We start from the raw sequence: 20692 nt of genomic DNA on the forward strand, positions 1-20692 counted from the left end.
TATAGACAAAAGGTAGATTAGTAATTGCCGAGGGCTGGAAGAAATGGGGAAATGGAGAATGATTGCTAATGGATACAGGGTTCCTCGTTAGGGAGATGAAAATGCTCTCAAATTGACTGTGGTGATGGCTGCACAGCACTGTGAATACACTGAAACCAATGAATTTCATCCTTTAATGTGTGAATTGTTTGGTGTGTGATATCTATCTCAATAAATAAAATTTATTGTAATAAATATACTGTAATAAAATAATAAAACAGCAAGGCTTTTTGGCCATTAAAATAAAAGAAGCAAGGTTTAGGATACAGCTTGAGAACAGTATGACTGAAATCTCAGGGAAAAAAACTGTGACGTCAGTTCAATTATATTCTTCTTGATTACAGTGTGTCAAAGGAAATTTTTTAAAAAGATGAAAATGAGATTAAAAATGTGAATTACAAGGGGCTAGTGACTTCATATTTTTATGTCATTAGCAACCAGAAAATACATCTCCCAAGGCATATATTGTCATTTAAATCTTGCTCAAAAATTAAACCATTGTCACATTAATAGTAATGGCAAGATTTTGGAGCTGGGGCCCTAGTGATTGTCTATTTCAACTCCCAGTTTCTACAAAAATAAACTTCTCTACCATTTTTTATACCATTCCACATTACTTCCCCTCTAGTATGCAAACATTAGTTTTTACTTAATGCAATTCTAATAAGTTGTCTTCTGGAACATGTGTTTCATGGCCTCAAGTATGCAGATTTATTTTTATCTCAATTTTCTCACACTGTCTTCTTTTCAAGCTTTGCTCATTTGAATCTTTGTTGTTTTGGTAGGTGGTGATGGTCTTCTTTGTGATATACATACATCATATCCATTCACCCTTCAGCTTTTTCCTTTTAATATCTTGTCTAGATAGTTATACAGAACTACAAAAGAATCAAGTAGCAACCTAAAAACTCTTCATAATCACCATTCATTTTTAGTTCTTTCCCAGTGCTGGACTTCTTAAATCTGAGCTCAAATTTGGTGTGTCTACACTTCAGTTCAAGACCATCTCCCAGTATTTGTTTCAAATCTTGAAAAGAGGAGGAAGTCTGACAATTTACATTCCAGATTTCAAAGCAATAATTATTCCAAAGAAAAAGAAAAACTTTTACAAGTACTTTAAAGACATAGGTAGTTTTCTCCTTTCCATTTTTCAACTTGCCAAATTTATTAGATTTCCATATCGAATCGTTCCTCCTCTTCAGTAGAGATAAATCTTTCTGTGATATATTTGGAAGTCTATATCTTAACTCACATGGTAACATGTAACAGGCCAGAATCACTTGAGGTACAAATATCCTCCAAAAGTGAATTATGTAACAGGAGAAGTCTCTGTAACTGTAAGAATAATAAAGACATCACAACTGGAAACAGTCATTTACAAAAGTCATGCAAGATATGAAGAGGCAAATTAACACCTAAGTAAACAGTGGGTGAATCCGGCTGAAGACATTTTCCATCATTATTACACATTCTCCTTCTCTCTCACACATATAGTGGCTCAAAAAAATCATGATATCTTGATCTATAATGAAGTTTTACTAAATCTTTAATAAATATATCAATGAAGTTATCGTCTTCTGAAAAACTGATACAAAAAAAAGTAATCTACAGATTTATCACCTTCCCCTACCTATCTTTTCCTCTTTATCCCACTGTCACCACCCTCTTCTAAGTCCTCATCAAATTATGCCACTATTATTTCAACAGGCTCCTGGCCCTCTTCCCTGTCCCAACTTTTAATACATCTGGCTTGATAATAAAATAACTAAGTTTAGTAAAACACCACTTTTCATAGAGCCACCCCTATACTTAAAAGCTTACAGATGCCCCTATTATCCACCATCGTCTCTAAGCTTCTTTGTCCAGCTTTCAGGGTCTCATATATTGCAGTAACACTCAGTCTTTTCAAAAATATTTTGTGTTCCCGCAACCATGGACCCTCCTCCACTCAGACAGGTAGGTGTTCTACATTTCATCAAGGTGGGATATATGGTAGGAGAATGAGGTTTGGGGAATAATAACAGTCCCCATTATTTACTAAAGATTATCATGTGCCATGAACGACATAAGGCACATTACATGTGCTATCTCATTCTCTCCCTACATAAATGTGTGTGTGAGAGGTTTCCTGATTTTACAGAATGAACATTGAGCCACATAGAGATTAAATATCTTCTTTAAGGCTTCTAAGCAACTAAATGGCACAGCTGGCAACCTATGTCTGTCTTACTCCAATACTCAAATTCTTGCCCACGCGTTGAATTTCACTTACAGCGAAACTGTCCACTGGGCAGATGAATATGCAAATCTGAAGTTCAAGAAGAGAAACTACAGTGATATTTTGCAGTTATTGTCTTATGGTTAGCTGTACCTATCTCTAAGAATGAGCTTGTCCACAGAGAGGGAGTATAATAAAAAGAGAAAAAACAGGAACAGAATTCTGAGCAAAAGGGGAGCTCGGAAAATACTGAGAAGATGTGAGGAGAACCAGGAGAGTTACCCAGCACAAGTCAGAGAAAAGGAATTTCAAGTCACAGTTAAGGAGCATGATCAACCCACAAAGCAAAAAAAATTAAGTAAGGTCAAGTAAGGTAAAGGTTGAAAACCGCTCACTGGAATTGTTGGTTAAGAGCTAGGGTGACTCAGAACTTATCATCCAAACCTGAACAGTTTTCAAAGTGAAAGAGGGCTCTATTAGCAAATATCCCAGGACCATGGAATATTGTCCCGTGCAAACCAGGACACATGGACACCCTGTAAAGAGGTCACCTGTGCCCTTCATACAAACAGTTTCAACAGAGAGATGCAGTGCAAGCCACACTGCTGTGCGTTCAGAATGAATGTGCGATGAAGAGGTAGAGAGAGAGAGACTAGTCTTTCAAGAACTTTGGTTTGATTGATGGGTAACAAAAAGGTTACTGTTGGAGGGGAACCCGCCCCCCACTTCCTCCTTCTTCCTTTGTCTGGCTCCTTCCTCTCAACTCTACTGAAACTGCTTCCCCAAATGGCACCAGTGATTTCCAACCAGCTCAGGCAGAGAATGAGTGTCCTCTGCTTCAGCCACTTCCACAGCATCTGCATTGTCCTACGCCGCTAGCCCTTCAAACTCTCTCTTGCCGTGATTTTGAGGCACTGAATTTTATCAATTGTCCCTATCTCTCTGACTACTCTCTGCTCTCATCTACCTCTCCTAACCTTAAAATCATCAATATATCCTAAGTTTCTGCCCTGAGACACCTTCTCTCTTTTGTTTATTCTCTCTCCCTCGTGGTCTCATCCACTATCACCACTTTCACCTTCACCAGTCACACAAATGAGTCTGAAATCTTCTCCTCTGTCCTCAAAACTTTCTCCTAAAATGAAGATCCTCATTTCAAACGAAGGACCATACATCTCTCTCCAAGAGTTGGTCCACAACACATCACCAAACCTGTCAAAACTGCACATTACCTTCTTTGTAAACCAGCAATCTGTACGTTTTCTTTTCTACAAATTGCCACACAGATGACATCTAAACCCTCAGCCTGGTAGTCAAGGTATGGTTAGAGCCTACCTGTTAAGATTTTGCTTCTACTACACATGCAGTAAGCCCTAGACACAAAGTGTTCTGTCAGTATTCACTGCACATTATGTGGGAACCCACTCTTAGAGAGGTGGGGGTTATAACTTTAATGAATGCTACTGCTTCTTCTAGAATTCTCCCTTCATCTTACACTGGCTAAGATTCTGGCCAATCGGGCCCCACTTCTTCCACAGGGACTTCTTGGTATCCCTACTGAATGTCCCACGCCATTCTTTAATCTCAAACTCAACTTTGTATTTCTATGGCACTGCAAGTCCTTAAGACATATTCTGTCTTGATTATCACAACATGTACATAACATGTACATTATCCTCCCTACTATATTGGAAGCTCCTTAAAATTAGGGTATGTCTCTTAATAGATACACAACAGCTATTTATTATTTAGAATGGATAGTTGTCATTGGTGTAATAGATGCACTTGACACCTTTTCATTCCTTACTTGAAAATCCATTATGTTTATCACCCTCAAATACAAAAGAAAAACTGACATATTAAGCATCCTTAGTAATCATTATTTTGAAAAATATATCTCTAACTATATAGTTTATGGACATGCAATGTGAGAGAACATTTTATTGAATGGGTCCATTTTTAGGTACATCAAAAATAATGTGACCACGTAAAGGTGTACATTTAAACAATTAAATTTGTATAACTTAAGCAAGCTCAAAAGTAAAGCCCTTTCATTCCTAGTGTCATAGCCTAGAATTATGAATTACTAATTGGCTATAATAGGCAGTGATTTGAAGTAGAACTTCTTAGTCACTGATTAGTTAAAACAATGAACGCCAGCAAAACCTATTTTTAACGCCTCAGTGTGTGTCACCCGGTATTCTTTGTCCAACAGAACTGTACCTTTAAATACGGCTAATGCCAGATGGTCTCCTCAATAACAAAACAGCAGGAGGCAACATATTAATGCTACTCAACAAGCAAGTCTGCAGACACTCAACCAATGAAATTAGTCTTCAGTTGCTAAGCCTTTCTGTCACCATGGCAACATCTAGTTCAGAAAAAATACTGGATTTTCAAGATAAATGGGCCACCCGTCTTAAAACTCCAGTATCCTCCAAGCTTATGATCAGATACTTCAGCTAAAAGAACTGCCTAGATCTTCTCACTCATCTCAAAACAGGTCTACCTATGAAAAGCCATTTGCCCTTCTATTTAAAAATATTTATGTACATTCAGTTTCTAACTTTATTGACTTCCTAGATAAACACACTCCATTTAAAGGGGTGTGTGTATGTGCATATACTTGCAGGCTAACAGTTCTAAATATAATGACAAATGTTACTGTCTTAGAAATTTTTCACCAGTACATACTCTTATCAGTCTGTTATTATATCTGACTCAAGAGAATAATCAAAAAAATAATGTGGAAAGACCAGAATGACATTTGTATTGTTACCTAAGATACCCAATATGAATGTTCAAAGTAACAATTAAATCTTACTTTTAATACAGCCTCATTTTTAAGTTGAAATGATAATTTTCCCCAAGGGAGATGATCTTGTTTTACCTCATGAAAATGCAGGGTATCTGAAATAATGTTTGGAAATATATTGTAGAATCAAGATATGATGGGGGGGGTGGAAAGGAGGCTTACTTTGGAAGCAAGGAGACAGGGTATCTTAGAACATGGCAGCAGCTCCCACTCAAATCACATGGTAAGAAGAATTCTCCAAAAAGGAAAGGGAGAAAGGCAAGAAGAAAGGAGACAATTCAGAAGAAGGAAAGGGGATGAAGCAAATGGTATCTGATGCACTGATTTTTTGTATTTATTTAACAATGTAGCTATATATAAATATATTTTTCGTATCTTGGTTTTGCCACTTATAAGCCCATGATCTCTCAGGTAAGGGAACAAATCACTTATCTCTCTGCGCTTCAGCTTCCTAATTTATAGAATGGGGTTAATAATAGTATCAACTCCATAGGGGTTGAGGATTAGATGAGTTAAACCTTTAAACAGTACTTGACATATACTAAGCATTATTTAAGTATGAGGGAGAAAAAGTATACTCGTTTCATTTTCACAACATTTAAATACGCTTGTTTAGCCTTTCTATTTCATCGTTAAACTTTATTTTCTACCTTATACTTTTGTGTGTGTGTGTGTGTGTGTGTGTGTGTGTGTGTGTGTGTGTTAGGTCTTCGTTTCTGTGCGAGGGCTTCCTCTAGTTGCGGCGAGCGGGGGCCACTCTTCATCGCGGTGTGCGGGCCTCTCACTATCGCGGCCTCTCTTGTTGCGGAGCACAGGCTCCAGACGCGCAGGCTCAGTAGTTGTGGCTCACGGGCCTAGTAGCTCCGCAGCATGTGGGATCTTCCCAGACCAGGACTCGAATCCGTGTCCCCTGCATTGGCAGGCAGATTCTCAACCACTGAGCCACCAGGGAAGCCCCTGAACAATAATTTAAGGAGGCACTTTATTCCAGGTATAGTTCCTATACATATTTATTTTTTTAATATAGGCTGTTTGTTAGATATGTAATATATCAATAATTCTTATACCATAGTAATGTTTTATAAAGGATTCACAAATATGGAAAGAAAGTTCTTTAAGAAACTGTATGCTGATTGTTGGTTTGGAAAAATTCTGAATACGTAATCCTCTTCAGCACAAATAACTTCTTTAACATTAAAATTTAATGCAGACACATGAACAGGTCAACATGAGCACTATTTTCCTGAAAGGAAACCTCACCCAATTTAAGTTATTTATACTCCACGCCCCTAATCTCCAACATATAATTCATTCTGCTTGGCGCACACGAACCTCGAATTGGCTTACAAACCATAACCTAAAGGCTCTCTCCCAGTGTTTACATTCTCCTGGGATCAGGATCCCAATTTGGAATACACAACTCAGGAATGTGGGATTTCACTGTAAATGTTCAGTGAGATGGGGGATGTCTGGCTGACATTCCAAAAAAATTGCCTTTATGTCTTCTAGGAAGCACTATGGTATAGTATATATCTGATCTTTATTAATAAGGTTAATAAGTTCTTGTTTTGTAACTTCTGTGTAACTGTCCTTCCTTGGACAACCTCTGGTTTTGCCAATCTTGAAGCAAGATTAAGTATTTCATCCCATCTCCCAAAGCAATCTACCACACAAAGTATCACAGAGCATAGAAGATTCTGTGACGTCACCATTCAACATGTCTGTTATCCCCAAAGTTCTTGTAAGCCACCAGCCATTAAGTCTTTTTCTCCCTCTCTGACTCTCCACCCAGCCTCTGAAAATATGCCTCTTCTTTTTATTCAATATTTTTATGTATTTAAACTGAGTAAGTTTAGCCCATTCCTGAGCCCTGAAGGCCCAGACCTCAAAAGAGTTCATCAGAACAGCCTTTCAACAAAAGCTTGTTTCTTCCTTGAGAGAGGATTCTACTGCCAAGAAAAATAATATTTTCTGTATATACTTACAGTATACTAAAGTGATTTACTTCAATCCTTTCTGGATTTTTTTGCCACTCAACATACTCTCCCACCACCCAGGCCCGGTCCCTCCACCTGGAAACACCCATACCCATTACAGCACATAGGTCAGGAAACTGCTCTAAGAAATTGAAAACACACTGATAAGTTACATTCCTGTACACTCCCTCACAGACTTCAGTCCACGTAAATAATTCATGACCCTCAAGGGCCACAGAAGTTATGTTTATCCCCCATCTGTATACATTGCTGTGAGGAATATTCTGAAAAGAATGCCCAACTTCCTGTATCAGGAAATGGGTTCTAGCCTCCTCCGAGGCTACACAAGCTCGAGCAGGTTGTTTAAAATCTCTCTGAAACTCAATTTATTCATCTATAAAAGTGTTCCTTCCAGCTAGGAAAAAAAAACTATAATTCAATGTTCACAGTTCTATGTAACATTAATGAAAACTGGGCTTAACACAAGGAGTGATTCAAAATAAATTTACCCTAATCAAAAATGTATACTTGGAAATTTTAAATAATAAACATTTCTGCATAGTGAATTTTTCTCCCAAAAGCATCCAACAAACTACATGGTCATATATAAGTGTTAGACAAGAGCAGCTAGATGAATGCTCTGGAGTGGCTGCAGGGCATGGATGCAGCTATGGGCTGCATCCTCCTTCAATAACTCAGACTATAGTACTTCCTTGCTGTGGTTCTTATTTTTGTTAAATACAGTTTTTGAAATGCATAATCAAAACAGAACATGAATTGAGCAGTATATAACTGCTGGAAATTGACCTAATAAAATCAAAATTACTTGACATCATTTTACTCCATGCCTTCAAGAGAGTGTTCAATAACAGCTACCTAGAGGGGAAAAGGAATTGTAATCAATTATTGCCTATTACAATATACATTATATGCTTCATATCATTATATGATATATATAGCCATATCATTATATATATATCATAATCTCCATCCCAAATAGTTTTACCCTCATGATGAGGGAAATCAACCCTAAAGGACAACACCCTAAAAACTATATTCTAACAAGGTGGAAATTTCACATGTTAATGGAATGTAATTATCTGTCACAATACTTACTGAATATTGGTATGTCACCGCTATGGGGGATAGTGGAGAAAAAGACACAAGAAGCGTGAATGATCTTACACTGGCATAGAATGAAGTCCTCTCTTCTACTTTCCAGATGCGGTTCATCCTTTAAGACCTGCTCAAGTCCCCGCCTCCTTCTGAAAGCCCTCCTTTGATGATCTCTCTCAACTTCCTGTGGAAATTGAATTAATATCTTCATCTTAAGTACTCTGTAAAATACTGTTGTTTGTTGCTCCTTTTGTAAGTATCTCTTCAATTTGCAAAATATCACTAATATAGCAGGTACTTGGCAACTCTTGTGAAATACATTTGAACTACAAATATAATAACACACACAGTAATGAAAGATGTACTTCGTTCTGACCTGCAGTACTCAAGAGTTTGATTTCTAAATGTGAACTGATTTAAAAGCATTTCTATCTGGTGTTTCCAAATGTCTAGTGAATGAATGACTTTAGTTTTCTTGGTGATTTGTCCAATTCGGGTGATTTATACCTGCAAGTTGTTAGTAGGGTCTAAAAATAATAAAGTGTTACTACCTTGGTCTGGGAACTGAGGACATCATGGAAAATGTGGTATGGGCTATAAAGGAGAGCCTTCTTGGCCTCTTGGAAATGCTGGTAGGGGTATGAATGTTTTGCTTATGCTACTGTCTTTACAGAGGCTATAAACACTTTACCTTTATTCTATAAGTTTGGGGAAAATACCAGCCAGTCTCACCCTCTGTACATTCATTTCAGAAAAACATTCTCATTCATTCCCTCTCCCTGTGCACACAGGTCATAGAATTACCGCTGCCAGCGATTCAGCTTCAATGTTAAAATAACAACAGCAACAATACAAGTTTTAAAACTATTCAGGAAAAATGCTTGATGTTCCTAAAAGTTACATGTCACTTTTTAAAATACAGTTTGTGCAAACTGAAGTAGAGTCCAAAGAGAAGGGGAAATGGTTTATTAGAACAATACCAGGTGCCCCCAACTCCCATCTATCCAGGAATTTGAATCAACTATGAAAAACACACCAAAAAATCTAGAAATAATGGAAAAGAGGTCTCAAAAATATTAAAAACACTTATCACATAGTTCATGGCTTTTACCACTCGTGCAGGGCCTAGCATTGTACTCAACATACAGCCCCCCATGTAGACACTGAAGTGAAATTAATATACTCTGTCAACGAAGTTTCTCCAGGCCAGTCCACAGGTACCAGTGAAGAGCAAATTAGGCACTAACGTGGGTTTGAGAGATACAGTAAGATTGTGTATAACTCACACATATGAACCAATCCCCTGTAGATGAGGGATGACTACACAGACTTAACCAAAATGTGCATATTTCAAGACTCACAAGATTCTCCAAAACATAAATAACAGCATAATAACACCATAAATATCAGCAATTTATGTAACTTTTCAGAGGGAATTAAGATCATTGTGACAAGATCTTTAAAAAACAAGAAAATCCACATTTCTAATTTTTCTTTTAAATACTTTTCCACAATAGGCAGACTCTTCCTGCATCTTTAAGTCCCCATAAAGGTAAATATTATCTAATTCCTCACCTGTGATAGGTATGAAAAAGCTGTTCATTTAGGACTAAACGAGGTTGTTTATGGGGAACCATCGAGTAAATGGCTGACAAATGAGCCAACACATGTCCCAGTGGGTTCATGACCCACATTTATCAGATGAAAGCCTCCCAGCTGATACCCAGACAATGACCCTTTCTTATTCTAATACCCACAGAAGAGGGGGAAGCAGAGGGGTTCGGGGGAGAAGAACAGGCAGGGGCACATCCATCTGTTAGGGTCTCCAAACCCGCCTCAGTGGGTACCCAGTCAGAATCCTCGTGAAAGTAAAGGCAAATTTGGCCAAATACTTAAAATCCTGGTGGAATATCTGACCATACTTAAAGAAGGCAACAAGAGCCCAAGAAAACTTCCTGAAAGAAAAAAACTTTTGAGAAATGATTTTTTCCATATAAGCCACTTAGATAAAAGAGAAAATTCTTCAATTCCTGATAAAAGCTATAGAAAGAAGTAAAAACAATTAAATTGAAGGGTATTTTATAGATGCAAGTGAAATTTAAAATACTGTAAAATGACGGCTCCACTCATGATTATCCTGCTGTCAAGACTTAGACAAAACCTAAATGTCTATACAGTATTTCAGTCCATGTGTCAATATAGCATTAGTCACTATACATCTATAAAATATTCACATGAGAAATATCTACCTATATTTTATATTGCTTTAACATCTTCCAAAAACTGAATTTGACTCCAGAAAATACATTTAACAAGCAATTTCTCTCTAAATATTTTGCTGTATAGGTTCTGCTGATTACGTAGAGTTAGTGCTGTTTCCAAAAGTACGTTAACTTAATTCCCATGATGCTGATTATGTGCAGAATCTGGCCTGACATTTACTGAGTTCCCACAATGAATAACACTGGTTTTCTCCAATAAAATTTTAAAAAATTATGCTGAACAATGTCACGACTTGAGACAAATGGAACTATTTCAATAGATCTGTTGTACTTTAAAATCAGATGTCCGACACCACACCTAAAACACAAAAAGGGCAAAAAACATTTTATTTTGCAAATGTCTAACATTCCCAGTAGTTTCACCTACAGATACTGTCTTTATATCTGCTACATCAAGAATAGTATAGGGAACTATTTGACCCTTGCATCTATATGCAGCATATATTCTGTAGAATCAAGGGATATGTCCACTGGTTATAAAACACGTCAGTTAAGCTCAACATGCGAAAGAGTGAATCCAAGACCAGTACCCAAATACACATTTCAATATGCAAAGGAACTTCTTAAAAGGGTGACCGGCAGATAGAGTAAAATAGCATATACAGAGTGGGCATTTGTTAACTATTCCCTAAATTAAATTGACAGTACTAGCTATATTGACAAAAGCCTACAGCTTCTTTTCCTCTTGGAAAGTCAATTTTAGCTTAGAATGATACACAGCAATTTTTATAAAGGTTATGAGAAAAGGTTGTTTTAAAAATTACCCCTTGGCTAGGAAAATAAAAATAACAGTATTCAGGACATTGGTCAGGGATGTGATGGTCCAACCTGTATATTCAAGTTTTCCTACCCTGAACTCATGGTCAAAGCTTATGATTTGTACAAGTTGCTGAACTGAGCTCTAGAAACAAGATATTCCTTGGGGAAAAATTACAGAATGGCAGTGAAGGAAGATTTTCTGGTTTTGAATACTTTAGGCTATGCAGGAAGGGAAATTGTGTAGGCCCATTCTGGTGGCATCACTTTGGGATCTGAACATCTGAGTAGCTGCCTGCATGTGCAAATACATGAGATAATTGTTGCTTTTCCCAATTACCTTGACATGAATCACCACAGCAAGGGATTTTTTTAGAACCTGGATTTAAGTTAAAGGTCCCATTTAAAAAATAAGTAATCTGTATCCACTTTTTAAATAAACAGCTTCTGTTTGAACTCAAACACCTTTAAAGTGAATGGCATTATTATTATTGAACTATGATGCTCAGAGTGATTTCATAGTAAACAGATTTCTATTAAAAAAACAAAATATTTACCGGTAGTAGAATGTTGTTTCAGGGTTTATTATCATAATTAACTTATTTATTTTTGTTTAAGAATCAACTTTGTAATTCTCTACATGAGCCACCTTAAAAGTTACTACGTAGGGACAGTTAAAAGTTGTAGGTAAAGCATTGGAACACAGTAAGAGGTACTGGCAACACAGTCTCTTCTCTGAGGCCACATTGTATTAGAAAGGGCTGGCTGCTGGAAGGCCTACAAAACACCACATCCTGAATTTCAAAAGAAACATTTGCAGAGCAATGGACTGGCAGCAATTCCTGCAATTAATGAGATGGGAAGGAAAGAGCAAATTTAAACATGTCTCAAATTTGAGCTCATTTGACCCATCAGCTAACTTTCAGATAAATCTCCTCCTCTTCAGCATTTTCAAGTGCATGATTTGAATGCCATTTTCATGAGGGAAGGAAAGTTAAAACCTGGAGATGTATGGCTTCTATGTGTAAAACAGCCATACTAAGGAATCAGAATAGATATCTTAAAAGCCAAAAATTTTACTAAGTGAATTTTTACTAATTATCTTCAGAACTTTTATTTAACGCTTAAAAAGCAGCTTAACTTTCTATCAATAAAATGTCTCAAGAGGAAACAGGCCAAGAGGAAACGAGCCTCATACTACTTCACTTACAATAAACACACTCGAAAAGACGTGCAGTAGATGGATTTCTCCATTATGCAAAACCGGATGCATCAAAACAAAATATAAGTGTTCACATAAGGAATATACCATTTCGATCCTTTCTTGATATCATGCTTCTGGCATGCTAACATGTATTAACTCAACACCGAACTTCAACACAGCTTTGTTTTGTGATGCCCATTCTTGCCTGTTTGAGAAATTTCAATTATTCCACAAACATTCACTGAGTGGCTGCTATGTCCTAAGCATAGAACTAGACATTTGGGATAAAGAAATGCGCAAAATACAACTCCTGACCACAAGGATCTCACAGCTTACCGGGGGAACACGTATACCAACAACAGAAAATGCCATAATAAAGATAATAATAATTGTTGACATACTTACTTAAGAGCTTTACATTTACTACTTCATCTAATCATCACATTATTGTCATTTTGTAGGTGACGAATCTGGGGCTTTGAGAGAAGTTAAGTGACTTGCCCAAGAATATTTAGTTTAAAATAGGAAGCCCTGATCTAAACTCAGGTCCCCTGACATTGAAGCATATACTGTAAACCTTGATGCTACCTCACCTCTCTTCAAAGAACTGTGGAAACACAAAGAAAAGACCCCAGTAGGGGTAAGAAAATTAGGGAGGGGTGAGAAAGGAGGTTTCGAAGATCTTTCACTTACATTGAGTCAGTAAAAGAATAAAGTAGTCAGGACCTGAGCAGTTTTATTATAAATTCTTCAGAAAAATAAGTTAGTTTGCCAAAGTAAATGCTGGAATTGCCCTAGATTTGTTTAGCTACCTGAAGATATAGTTCATCAAATAACGATGAACACTTACACTGTTTCCATTGAATGAAGCAAAATAAGATGTCAAGCTGAAGCAAAGCAGGAATGTCCTAAATTTTAAAAATCAATAGAAGACAAACGTTTGTGAACGAGGAAACATTGACGATGAGAGGGTAGAAGTCCATCAGGGCCGCCTGCCGGGCTTGTGCAGATGGGCTTCCACTGGAACAGGTAAGCATCCAAGGTCTCCTGTGATGACACACCAAGGAGGCCCCCTCCCAATGATGAAAGCCGATGGAGCACACTCCAGACCAACTTCCAGTTGGGAAGAAACATTTTAACAAATTACCCCATGTTCTTAATAACTAGATGAAAGCAACTTCATTAAATTCTTTTCTATACTACTTTGGCCTCACAGCAGCCCTGTGAGGTTTGAGTTTTTAAAGTATTCCTATTTTATAGACAAGAAAAGGAGGTACACAGAAGTTAAAAGCATGAAGCTACGTAACAATAAAACAATGGTAATGCATTCGTCACTTTAATCTTTCCAATCGAAAGCATCTGTCCTATGCCTCGTTGCCTCAAAAATCATGTTCTCAATTCAATAAGCATAACTTAAGAGCTTACTCTACATAAATCAATAAGTCAGCTGTTTATGGGCAAAAAAATGGAAAACATATGCTCCCCACCCCTAAGGAACTCCCTATTTGAGTGTCTCTGCTACAGAATTACCAAATCAATCCTTCAAAATATGATAATGAATAATAATGAGCTAGTGCTGTGCTTCTCTAACTAGTGCAATACCAGGTACAAAATAAGCTCCTTGGGGGATAAAAGGGAGTTCCATGCTGAAAAAGGTTGGAAAATACTGTACAGCAAACATCTAAGTTGGAGGTTTGAAACATACATTAGCATATTAAAGGCTCTGATAAGTCTTGCAATATATAAACCTGTTTATCTTTGTTTACTTAATCCTTCTCAAACCAAGCTGAACTAATATTCCATCGAATACACTTTGGGAAAAGCTGGTTTATGTATCACCGCTTCTTACTGGAGCTGTTTTTGTATTTGTCAAAAATATCTTTCCCAAAGAACGGTAAAGGTGGGTGGGTATTGGAATATCCTCTGTGCTACACAATGAGGGAGATGCGGGCAGATGATTCCTTTGCCACCTCTCAAATCAGTTTCCATAGAAAGACACTTATTTTGTCTGAGTACAGGATATAATGTTAGGGGTCAACTCAATTTCCTCTCCTCCTTTGGCCAATCACAAGTCAATCAAGTACATTATTTCTGGCAAGAGCTACATTGACTCACTTGGGTCTAAAAATAACTCTTGACCACATGTGGTATATCTAGATCCTTCTCCAGAATCTAATGTCAATATTCACCAGTTGTAAGGTGCTACTCAGCTGTAATCATTGCCCACTAATTCACACTAATCTGGTATTAAAAGAGGCCATATGAAATAACCAAAACCCCACTTTTTTTTTTTTGAGTTGTATAGAAATTTTGCCAGCATTTAGTGTTGCTCACGATATTTGGCAAATGCACACTGGCATTCATACACTTTAAATGTGAACATATTTGGGGAGGAACAAGTCCAAAATAATCATTCCAGCCTTTGAGAGAGGAAAATCTATGCCCTAAAGAATGTTTCTAAGATAACATTTTAGCTATAAATCAGATATTCTCCCCAAGAGCAATCTTAAACTACACGTGAAAGAATTAGTGTTTTAAACAAACTAATCTTAACTCACGTTTAACCCTAGGAGGAGTGGTCTGGGAATACAGATTCTATTGCTTAGACATAAATTAAGAAAGGCTTCTTTTATGAGTACTGCAATAATTGCCATGCATGCCTAGGAGCGCATATATTTGGGTTTGAGAACATGAGTCCCTATGTGTAGAAACATTTTAAATGTATAAAATATAAGCAAACAGAAAGAAAAACGGGAAACATGATCAGGCTTGGCAGGTATCACACCTCATGGGAACATACCCAAGAGCAGAGACTCAATCTTAGCCAAGGCTCCATCCCAGCCCCATGTCTGGTGTCCAGATTCATGATGTGTGAGGAGATGAGACTGGGGCCAAGACCACGCGCAGTTCTTCTGAGAATGGCTGAGACCCACCACCCTCCTCCAGTAGATTTGTGCAGGCCTCCAAAGTGATCAAAATGAAAACTGAGACCCAACGTCCAGCTGGTCAGGAATCAAGCAGACAGAATAGGTATGGATATTCCTCCCTGACCAATTCCAAATAGAATTTTCTTTCCCTTTTGATGAATTCAAATGTGGAATATCTGAGAGAATTGATCACTTTCAGGAGATCAGTTCAAATTCAGCCCATGGCCTGGTACCAAACAAGTCCAATGATCACTTTTTTCTGCTCAGGAAGGGAGCTGGTGGGATCCAGGAACTCCCTCTGTCCCTAATCTGCAAATCTAACCACATCAACTTCTACCACAGGGAAAGACTTGATGTATATGTTGTTTTGTTTGGGGAGAGTGTTTCTATTATGATAAATACTTAGACGTCAGCTCTATTTTTTTAAAGTTCAGAAAAAGAATTTAGACTAAGAGGACTAACAAACCTGACACTTCTCTCTTGTTGGAGGATAAAATGAATACGGGCAACTTGATCAAAGTTTTAGTCAAGTAAATGAACTTGTTAAGCTAAATATTATTTCTGAATAGCATCATCAGAAACCTTATTTTAACCTTCCCCAAAACACTTATAATGTGAAAACAGTGAAGACAGTTGCCCTCTTTCAAAAACAGGGGCTCTGTTAAAACATACATCTATATGAGCTACACTGGAATTGGTAAATTTCACTGATCTGTACATTCCTGCCTTCTTGTCATCTATTCTTCAATAACCAAATGCCCTGACCTAAGGTTCGCAGCCTCCTTTCTCTGGGCCCCCCACTCCCTTCTTGCAGCACTGACCACCTTGACACTGTCCTCCAACCTCCCAATTCTCAATCCCCCACAGGGCAAGGACCATCCTGTGTATCACTGCACAGCCCATACGACTTGCCTCATCTACAGTGTGTGGGTGGTTCAAAACACACTGATTGCATCCATTTCTATCTCAAAATAAGTATGGAAATTCCCTTCTCATTTCTTAAAATATTTTAATCTAAAAACGAATATGAAGGCCATTTAAGAATGGTGAATACTTTCCTTCATTCAAAACTTCCTAAAAAGTTAATCCCCACAAGTGCTATCAAACTCATATACTGATCAGATCTCTGCATTCACTAATGTTAAAAACAAGACAATAGGCCCCAAATGGAGTCACTTATGCTAAGTCCCACATCACCAAACTGAAACTTAAACCGGTCAATCAGGAACCCTGTGATCAGCACAAGTGAGGTAATCAAGGACCCCTGCCATTCCCTAAAAGAAAGTAATCTTGTGATAACCAACCCATCTTTTGCCTAGTGTAACCTCCTTGTTCCTGCTCCCTTCTGCCTATAAAAGTCTTTCATTTTGTACAGATCTTAGAACACCTTTCTATCTGCTAGACTGAATGACGTTTAATTCATGAATCACTGAATAAAGTCAATAAGATCTTTAAAATTTACCCAGTTGAATTTTTTTTAACACTAGTTCCCTGAAGATTTCCAACCTGCTCAGCTCCTCTAAAAAGGTGGTGGAGGGGGAAATCACCCTATAGTTTTTTAGTGTTTGCTCATAATAGTTTACTTCAACCTTTAAAAATACAATGGGTAGACATTTTGTATTCTATTTATTAAGTAATACCATGAACTTAGTTTCCCTCATTTAACATGTAAACGCTTCTTTGTCCACCTTCTTAAAATGAATTTAATGGGTGTATTTTGTGTTTAAAAGGAATAAAACATTGAAGGCATTGTGTTATTCAGCAAATGACTGATTCATTTTTTCCCTAATGTGACCTGAGTGTCTGCTATGTGCCAGACCCGGCCTGGATGCTGGAGATACAGCCCTACCTCATGGAGCCTGTAGTCTGAGAGGGATCTGCAGATCTTGACAGACTATACATTCCGGATATTTAAGAAAAAAATTATGGTTTTCATTTTCAAAAGCATATCGCATTCTAACAGTAATATCGCTTTACAATTTTGTTTCTAAACTTGAAGCAAGACAACAAAAAGTTAACATTCGCTTTCATATAATCTCTTTGAAGAAACAACAAAATGTGAGGAGCAACCTACAACAGAATAACAAAAGGTTCTAATTAAGTAGGTAGGAGAATCACAAATATTTAGATTCTCTTTATCTAAGCCTAGGATGTCTTGACTTTGATTATCTGAAATAACTGAAAATGAGTTGTCACATTTAAAATTTTTCTTTATCTTTAGATACAAACACGAAATTAATTTTCCAAATTTCCAATTCTATATGCTGAATCCTGCTAGAGAGCATTACTGAAAATGTTTTCTAGGATCTGATTTTAGGGTTTTGACTGCAAAATTACACATTTTTGTATACATTATTTGAAGATAAGAGATATTTCCCATTTGAAGATTTATTATTTATCAACCCATACTATTTCCAGTTCAGGATCAAAGTGTCTCCATCGATCACCTATTTTCATCCCTTCTCAGTTTATAAATATCATTGTAAAACTAACCTGGCGCTACATTGAGAATTTTTACCTGTTTTCTTGCTTTCTTTGTCATTAAAAACAAAAAAACAAGCATCCCATGCTAATGTCATTAGCCCAGATAACTTCAACAGTACCTTTATGATCATAAGACATAAGACCAGGCCTTAAGAGTTATATCATTTCCAAAAAGCAATGAAAAAGAAGCACCAAGAACATTTTTTAAAATACCTCTTTATTAATACCAAATGCATAACATTTAACATAAGTTAAAACGTGCCCTAACACACTCAGGAGGAAGATGCATAAGATGGCTATATGGAAACATCTGTTGGAATAAGATCCTGGTCACAAACTACTCATCTCCAAGGGCTAGAGCAGAGAAAATGGAATATTCCTTTTTCCTTAGAAAAACTGTGTGCAGTTTCAAGATCGGAATGCCTGCCAGAGGCCACTTTCTCACCCTCTACCACCCAGTGTTGCCAAGATCCTTAACATTCCCTGAGTATCCCAGCAGCGCGTGTACCTAATGCGCACATACAGGTAGAGGCGGGTACGTAGAGTCATCAGCACCAATAAACTGGAAATTAGGAAACAAATGATAATTGACTTTTCCTCATTTCCTCCAAGCTCCTGCCTTCTGCACCTTATCGTTCTGCTCCTGTCTGCAAGAAAGGGCGACCTCCTTGCAGAGGCCTCGAAGTTATTCCCTGCGGTCTTCGGTACAGCGAAGTGGGGGTGACAGCGGGTTTGCAGGCGCGCATATTTGCTCGCTGAGCTCCTACCTCCATCCGCCGCAGCCCCTCGGGCCTGTGCTCACCCAAGGGGGGCCTCGAGGCTGGGGAGGGCGGCTGGCCGAGACTAGGTGACGGCAATCCCCATCGCCATCCCTCCCTCCACGTCCCATCGTCCACCCCGGGTGCCCCTCTCCCTCCTCCCCCACCGCCAGCCCACCCAGCGCGGCGCCCTTACCCGGCTCGTGGACGCCGGGGCTGTCGGACAGCTCGAGCACCAGCAGCTCGCGGCCCTCGAAGCTGCGCCCCACCGTGTAGATCCTGCTAACCGCGGCGCACTGCAGCCACACGGACACCAACGCCTCGCGCAGCTCGGGGTAGCGGTGGTACTCGAAGGGGATGCCGTCCTCCTGAGGCCGCCGGCGCCGCCTCGCGCCCGCAGGGGGCCCTCCGGGCCCCCGGGCCTCGGCGCCCAGCAGCCACGCACAGGCCGCCAGCGCCCCGCACAGCGCCAGCAGCGCGCGGCCCCCTCGCCCAGCCATCGCGCCACGCGTCTCCCGTGCGGCCTCCTGTGTGCCCGGCGCCTCGGGGCGCACAGCCCGCAGGTCCCCTTGCCTCGCCTCCAGGCGGCCTGGAGCAGACAGCGGAGGGAAGACCCGAGCAGCGAGCGCGGAGCCTGAGCGGAGCGCAGGACGCACCGCCGCCGAGCGCGGGACGAAGGGGAGGTGGCGCGGAGCCGGGCGGGGCGCGCGGGCGCGCGGGCGGGGCGGGGCGGGGCGGCGCCGCGGGCCGGATTTGCGGATAACCGGGGGCAGCTGCGCGATTTGCGGGCTCGGAGCTACGTCAGAGCCAAATGGCGCCGGAACGACCCAGGTGGGATGACAGCTAAGGTTGGGTCTGGATATGTTGCTGTCATTGAGAGACCCGTGATACTTGCCTATGGAAAAAACACTCTGGGATTGTTAGTGCAGCCTTTTAATGTGCCATCAATCCCAAGCCGACCAGGTTTCTATCTTGATGCTCCAAAAACTAGAGAATATTGTAGAAAAAAAGAAGCACAAAAGAAGTATTGGCAGCCGCTTGCCTTCTCCCCGTGATGTGTGTTTAATAACTGTACTGATAGTCCAAACACAAACCCACGGGTTGGATGTTCATTGATTGCAAGGTCTGGCTGGAAAACAGAACACAATGCACTGTGACTCAGAGGTTTAAGAGACTAAAAATGCATTCTATCAATTTGTAGATACTGTCTTTAATTGTATTTATGCACATTCCTGGATTCTTGGGGGGGGACGCACAAGTGAGATAATGTCATCTGCCAGTGCCTATGCCAACCCCATTCTCTAACTCCTGTGGGAAAACAGAGTGCCGCTGGGGAGTGCTGGACAAGGGATTTAGTTTGATATTAAGGTTAAATCTTTCCAGAACAGCTTATCTGGGTGGTTCAGGCTCAGGGTCTCCTACCTGGTTGGAACTAAGATGTTGGCCAGGAGTGCAGTCATCTAAAAGGCTTGAATGGGGCTGGAGAGTCTTCATCCAAGAAAAAAATAAAAGATCAAATCCTGTTATAGAAAGAAAACTCTGATGGTGAAAGATAAGATCTCCATTCCCATAATTGTTGCAAAAATATAAAATCATTTACAGCTTTAAATACCCAGCCTTTACACAGGATTTGTAGTCCCGGAACAACTCTGGAGCAGATGTTATTCTGAAGAGGTTGCCATTTGGATTAAAAAATAGCACAAATCTAAATAAATAAATAATCCATTGGGTATTTCAACCAAACAGTAAAACTGGACATCATGTGGGTGATTTTTCACGTTAGCCATTTTTTTCTTAACTTACTCTTTCTCCACCTGTCTAACAGTGCAGTGCACTGAATAAAAACTTTCTTCTGGAAAAGAATCCAGATATTTAAATGATTTTATTGGATCAAAAAAAAATGCTGCTGGAGAGGTTGGTTTCAAAACCCTCTGACTGTCTACGTTTCCACAGCAGCATGGATCTTCCTTTTTGGATTTTTTTTGGAAAAAGCTGCCACTATAAAGACATGCCACTCAGTTGAATTTGGACCCCACCATGATCCTTGTCAATGTAGGCAGAGCTAAGAACCATATATTTTTCTCTATGACCAGTCTGAGTTTGATTACATGGTCCAG

General features: G+C 39.2%; 1 protein-coding gene across 1 annotated transcript in view; it reads right to left on the reverse strand.

Moving 5' to 3' along the window:
• CPE (carboxypeptidase E) overlaps positions 1-19242 on the reverse strand; it is a 108582-nt gene extending 89340 nt beyond the window's left edge. Inside the window, exon 1 of the mRNA XM_029236056.1 lies at positions 18772-19242. Within this exon, the coding sequence (XP_029091889.1) occupies positions 18772-19075 (304 nt within the window). The 5' untranslated portion in view covers positions 19076-19242. The remainder of the gene's footprint in view (positions 1-18771) is intronic.
• Positions 19243-20692: the final 1450 nt, after the last annotated feature.

Source organism: Monodon monoceros, unplaced genomic scaffold, assembly GCF_005190385.1.
Source record: "Monodon monoceros isolate NGI ecotype Baffin Bay Population unplaced genomic scaffold, NGI_Narwhal_1 Super_Scaffold_20, whole genome shotgun sequence".
Classification (NCBI taxonomy): Eukaryota; Metazoa; Chordata; class Mammalia; order Artiodactyla; family Monodontidae; genus Monodon; species Monodon monoceros.